The sequence below is a fragment of the Ornithorhynchus anatinus genome, chromosome X1, assembly GCF_004115215.2.
Source record: "Ornithorhynchus anatinus isolate Pmale09 chromosome X1, mOrnAna1.pri.v4, whole genome shotgun sequence".
Classification (NCBI taxonomy): domain Eukaryota; kingdom Metazoa; phylum Chordata; class Mammalia; order Monotremata; family Ornithorhynchidae; genus Ornithorhynchus; species Ornithorhynchus anatinus.
In genome coordinates this window covers 53,754,483-53,760,482 of record NC_041749.1, presented here as the reverse complement: position 1 = coordinate 53,760,482, position 6,000 = coordinate 53,754,483, and the positions used below count along the sequence as shown (strand labels likewise).

Genomic DNA, 6,000 nt, shown 5'->3' with positions numbered 1-6,000 from the left:
CTAGAATCCTCTTTCTATTCATGAAAAAGGACTGCCTGTGATGGTCTCAGATTTATTCTTGGAAAAAATGCATTAATGCATCTAATCCTGGCAGTCATGGGTGTTGCGCAAGGCCTTAGGGCTTTTCTCCTTTATGCACATATGAAGGAAAAAGGGGAAAGTGTGAAATGTTTCCTTTTCCCAAAGAAAAAGCACATATCATCAATATGTTCAAAATAATTCTGAGCTCACAATGGAAACATCACAAACTTGATCTAGCCTTCTTTTGAAATCTAGCAAATTCCAGCATTACTACAAAGATCTCTAATATAGTTTGTGATGGCATTTGTTAGTTATCACTCCTGCACTTTAATAAAAATGCATTGGGCTACATGGCAAAATACAATTTTACCAAAAAAAATCACTCAATCCTTAAAATAAAAATATCGAAAGATCATGGGTGCTTAAAGAATAGTTTTATTGACAATATTTTCACAAATATTCTAAAGAAAATTCCACAAGTTTCTAAACTTAAAATGTTTAAAATTTATTCTCATTGAAAAATATTCCTAAACAAAAAGGTAAAATGTCGCTCAATCTTTGAATTATGTCACTTTTAAAATTTGACTAAGTACTTTTTTTTATTATAACACACTTGCAGTTAGCAAACTCTGCAAAAATTAAAATTTTCCTATCACTGGCAAGTATTGCTCCAATGTTCAGTTTTATTTTAACTAGCAAGCACTTCCCTTAATTTATCCTCTGGCTACCATCAACCATATGAAAATACAAACTGAGCTAAGTTACTTTGTTTTGTTTTTCCTCTGATAATTTAAACAATCAAAACCTACAACTTGTGTTACCCCAAACCATAAACAAAGCATATGATACACTATCGGAAATTGTTAGCATTAATTTTGGAGATCGTCTGTGTACCTCAGATATCAGACTCCTAAGATTTCCTTTCTATATTTTGATAAAAATGTACTCGAACCTTTCATGACAATATTTATTGCTTTATATGAATACTGTTTTGAAAGCCCAAGCATTCAGGTTACACACAGAAATTATACAATTATATACTGTTTCACAAAGGCAGTGAACACATTACAATCTACAAAATCTACTTTACAGAAATTTAAAAACTCTAAATATCAAAAGGTACAGTTGAATAAACAGGTATAAATTTGGCAGCCAATTAATTTTGACCGGGAAAGTTGCAGCTTGGCTGGCTTTAAGCAAATTTGAAAATATTGAATTTAAAGCAGTTGTGCTTTGTGCTGGTCTGAAAACTGTAGCACTGGCTGTCAGAATGTTCAAAAATATTTAATCCACCTCAAAATGTCATTTACAAATTATTCTGATTTATATGCTCCCTAAAACTTCAGTCACTTTAGCGCAAATACATACCTAAGATAATATATTAATTTTTCCAATACAGGGGTGAATCATAGCAATGCTATTTGCATTATTTAGAATAATTTAGAAGGAAATGCGTTCTATTCACAATGTTCAAAAAAGCAAGCAAAAGGACAAGTAACTTGCCCCATTCTCGGGAGACATTTTTGTAATTGCTTTGCAGGCATTCATTTTACAAAATATCTAGCTATTTTGTAGATCATTCTCAAAAGAAGCGCATTTTATCATAAATAATGAAATCCTTTTACTCGGGCACCTTGAAGTATACAAAACGGTTGTAGTTTGAACTTGTGTCTTGGAATGTGTTTAATCTGTATTTCAACAGCGTTTTATGATTTCCAGGGTTTCACAGGGGCCAGATTTTATTTGATTCATTCAGAAGTTAAAGAAATTACCTTCTGAAAGAGATGAACTCAATTTCCAATAGAAAAGTATTCTTGTATTCCTCTCTTATACAAACAGAAAAATAGAACATTTCTCCCTTAGAATAGTGTGTATATATATATGTATATATGACTTATGGTTCCATAGAATTTAAATAATAAAATCTGATAACCAACATGAAACCCATTAAAATGTTGAAACCATGGTCAAAATATGAAACAACTGGTAGAACTGTCAAAGAGACAAGACAAAAAGCTTTCTTGTGAATCTAACTAAGTATGGTAATCTCCAAAAAGGCTGTGAAAATTATAATCATTACCTTCCAGTTTAAAAACAGTATTATTCTAAATTAAAAAAAAAATATATCTATACACAAACCACTGAGTTGACCAAACCAAAAAGTCAGCGGTAAACAGGACCTGGAGGAGCTGATATTCACAGTTCTTACAACACACAACTCTTTCAGGATTTCTTCCTCAAATAATTTTATTTTACAACCTGCTTTTCTTATAAAACTCAAGGTCCACTTAATTACATAAAATTGTATACAGTGTAAAACCAGAGCCTTATGGAAATACTGCACTAAATGTGTTTTTTTATTTAGACTTCATGCTCCATAGATTCTTCAACAATTTCCGTGACCTCATCACTGTTTTCCACTTCAGGCTCAGAAGGAATTTCTTGATTTTCATTGCCTAGGGTTCCCAATTCTTCAGTTTTATTGAGATCAGCACCATTACTTTCAGGTCTTGTACTTTCACTATCTTCAATGCTTATATCTTTCTCTGCTTCAGGCAGGTCACATTCCTCCACCGGACTACTCTCCTCAGCAGTCTCTTCATTCAAAGATAAGGAATCATCACTTTCCTTTTCTTGATCTTTTCTTTCTGGAGTCGCTTCCCTTGGTGTTATAAAAGACTCTGAAAATAAAAAGAGAAATGAAGGGATAATTTTAACTTCAACAAATAATACTGTTAACTTGGACACCAAAATGCCATTCTACAATACAGATGTTTACAAAGCTATTCTGCTGTTCAAATTGTTTTCCATATATATTTAATTTGGTCAATTCAGTCATGAGTCAATAGGATGTCCGCATTTGAGGATCCCCTTATTCCATCCTATTTCTAACAGTTTCTGAAATACCTTCTTCCTCTTCCTCTTCCTCATCCTCCTCTTCGTCTTCCTCTTCCTCCTCCTCTTCTGAAATGTGTGGCCTTGCACACATATTTTCTTTGTCTTTATCCTGAGGTATAGCATGTGCTTTTGTTTCTTCTACCAAAACTGAAGACATTTCACCAGGAGTAGCTTGGCTAGTAGACGCTCTGTCTTCTTCATCAAATTTGAATCTTTTTGCTTCAGACCCTTCGACTTCTACAACTTCTTCATTTGGATGTTTATTTTTCACAGGGGTCACCTGGACATCTTCTGATTCCGATTTTTCATGTTCACTGTATAAATAAAACAACATTTTTCAACTAGGTAGAATGTTTAATCATTCCATCATAGCTGATAGATAGCTACTAACCTCTTGCTTGAAAGGATCTATTCTTTGCTACTCTTCTATTTTCAAAATTAAAATACATTTAGCATCAGTAGCACAGAAAATGTTAGGGGAAAAAAAATCTGAGAACAAAGGTAGCTAGTCAACCACTGACACCTTAAAAATATTGGTAACGCTTTTTTAATAGCTTGATGGTTAACACTTTTTTCAAGCAGAGAAACTTCTCAAAATACACCTAGAATCTGTAAACCAAAAGAATGCCCAATTTCAACCAGACATAGCAATAACAAAGAGTTACTGATGGAACTTCCTTTTTCTGCATCTATGTAGGCAAAATGAAAACCATCAGGGATGCATAAAGATCACATCATAAACCTAACAAATGTTTTCTACTTTAAGACTCCGAAGGAATTTCTCGATCTTCAATGTCATGGGGTCCCAACTCTTCGGTTTTACTCAGCCCAGCATCATTACTAACAGGTCCTGCATTTTCCCTATCTTCTACTACTTATATCTTTCTCTGCTCGAGGAAGTCAGATTCCTCCGTTTGACTGTCTCTCAAAAGTCTCTTAAAGAGAAAGCATCATCAATCTATCAAATGGTCCATCCTTCTCTATTTCTCTCATCAACTGTTCCATGATGTACTATGCTAATAAAGCCCAGTACTGGGGAAATTTTTTTTTTTTACTGAAACCAAACTTCTCCAAAGAAGCAAGTGCCTACTGCACAGATATCCCAAATGTTCACCAAATAGCACAATAGCCAAGACTGCCTAATGCCAAACCAGGGTCCATAAAGCAAAACACAAAACTCTTCTCACTGCCTCTCCCTCCTCAATCAATGCTATTTACTGAATGCTTAGCCTCAAAAATCACACTTTTAAAAACTGGTGTAATTATATCCTCAGTGAATGGAGTACTATGGGACCTGTGATTTTCCTTGGTTTATATAGGTTAGCTGATAACCACATATTTACTGAGCACTTACTGTGTGTAGAGCAGTGTGCTAAGTGCTTAGGAGAGTACAATGTAACAGAGTTGTACCCATGTCCCATGCCCAAAAGAAACTTACAGTCTAGAGGGGAAGACAGACATTAATATAAATGATGGATATGAACATAAATGCTTTTGGGGTGAGGGAGGGGTGAATAAAGGGTGGAAATCCAAGTGCAAATAATAATTGATAACCTCACGCAGTTGAAGTTATTATCAATATAGATTTTTAAATTTGTGAGCCGGCATCCTCCTGGGAAAACTTGGAAATCTAACTGACAAGCTGGTTCTATCCAATTGATATCTACTTGAACTAGATACTGACTTGAGATCACCAAAGCAAGTAGTGAAATGGGACATAGAAAGAAGCAAGATGGTCTAGTGGATAGAGCATGGGCCTGGGAGTCAGAAGGATCTGGGTTCTAATCCTGGCTCTGCCACTTGTCTATGTGACATTAGGCCAGTCACTTCATTCATTCATATTTATTGAGTACTTACTGTGCGCAGAGCACTATACTACGTGCTTGGGAAAGTACAATACGACAAACAGTGACATTCTCTGCCCACAACGAGCTCACAGTCTACAAGCGGGGAAGACAGACATGAATACAAATGAAGAAAACTACAGATATATACATCAGTGCTGTGAGGCTTGGGGGTGGGGCAGGGGGAGCAAAGGGACCAAGTCAGACTGACTCAGAAGGGAGAGGGAGATGAGGAAAAGTGGGATTTAGTCTGGGAAGGCCTCTTGGAGGAGATGTGCCTTGAATAAGGCTTTGAATGTGTGTGGGGGGGAGGGAGGGAGAGACACGGACAGTAATTGTCTGTCGGATTTAAAGGAGGGCGTTCCAGGCCAGAGACAGGATGTGGGCCAGGGGTTGGCAGTGAGACAGGTGAGAGCGAGACAGTGAGGTAAGCACTAGAGGAGCCAAGTGTTGCTCCTTGGACAGAAGTGGGGTGAAGTAGGAGGGGGCAAAGTGATGGAGTGCTTCAAAGCCAATGGTGAGGAGTTTTTACTTAATTTTTACTTTTACTTAATTTCTCTGTGCCTCAACCTCATATGTTTATTGTTTTATTGTTGCACTGTACTCTCCCAAGCACTTATGCGCTCAATAAAAACAACCGAATGGATGCATAAAATGGGAATTAAGACTGAGTCCCATGTAGAACATGGACTGTGTCCAACCTGATAGCTTATATAATAATAATAATGGCATTTGTTAAGCACTTACTATGTGCAAAGCACTGTTCTAAGCACTGGGAGGGATTCAAGGTGATCAGGTTGTCCCACGTGGGGCTCACAGGCTTAATCCCCATTTTACAGATGAGGTAACTGAGGCATAGAGAAGTTAAGTGACTTGCCCAAAGTCACACAGCTGATAAGTGACAGAGCCTGGATTAGAACCCATGACCTCTGACTCCCAAGCCCTTCTCTTTCCACTGAACCACACTACTTCTACAATCTACTCCAGCACTTAGTATATCTACATATCTACTCCAGCACTTAGTATAGTGCCTGGCACATGGTAAGGGCTTAACAAATACCATTAAAAAAAGGCACCCCCCCCCCCACTCCCACCCCCCGCCAAAAAAAAAAAAAAGGCCAAAATGCTACATATCAACTAGGCTGACTTCCCGGTTCCAGGGACAGGTTTGGCAGATGTGGCTAATAGACTGTGTTTCCCAAATTACTTCCCTGTGAACTACTTCCCTATCCTCTCT

At 37.0% G+C, this 6,000-nt stretch overlaps 1 protein-coding gene across 3 annotated transcripts in view; it reads right to left on the bottom strand.

Moving 5' to 3' along the window:
• Positions 1 to 436: 436 nt before the first annotated feature.
• The window catches only part of PPP4R2 (protein phosphatase 4 regulatory subunit 2), a 53,881-nt gene continuing 48,317 nt past the window's right edge, over positions 437 to 6,000 (bottom strand). For all 3 annotated transcript variants that reach the window (XM_029050967.2, XM_029050968.2, XM_029050969.2), the window contains 2 exons: positions 2,929 to 3,233; positions 437 to 2,702 (listed from right to left, as the gene is read on the bottom strand). In XM_029050967.2, the coding sequence (XP_028906800.1) occupies positions 2,383 to 2,702; positions 2,929 to 3,233 (625 nt within the window). In that variant the 3' untranslated portion in view covers positions 437 to 2,382. The remainder of the gene's footprint in view (positions 2,703 to 2,928; positions 3,234 to 6,000) is intronic.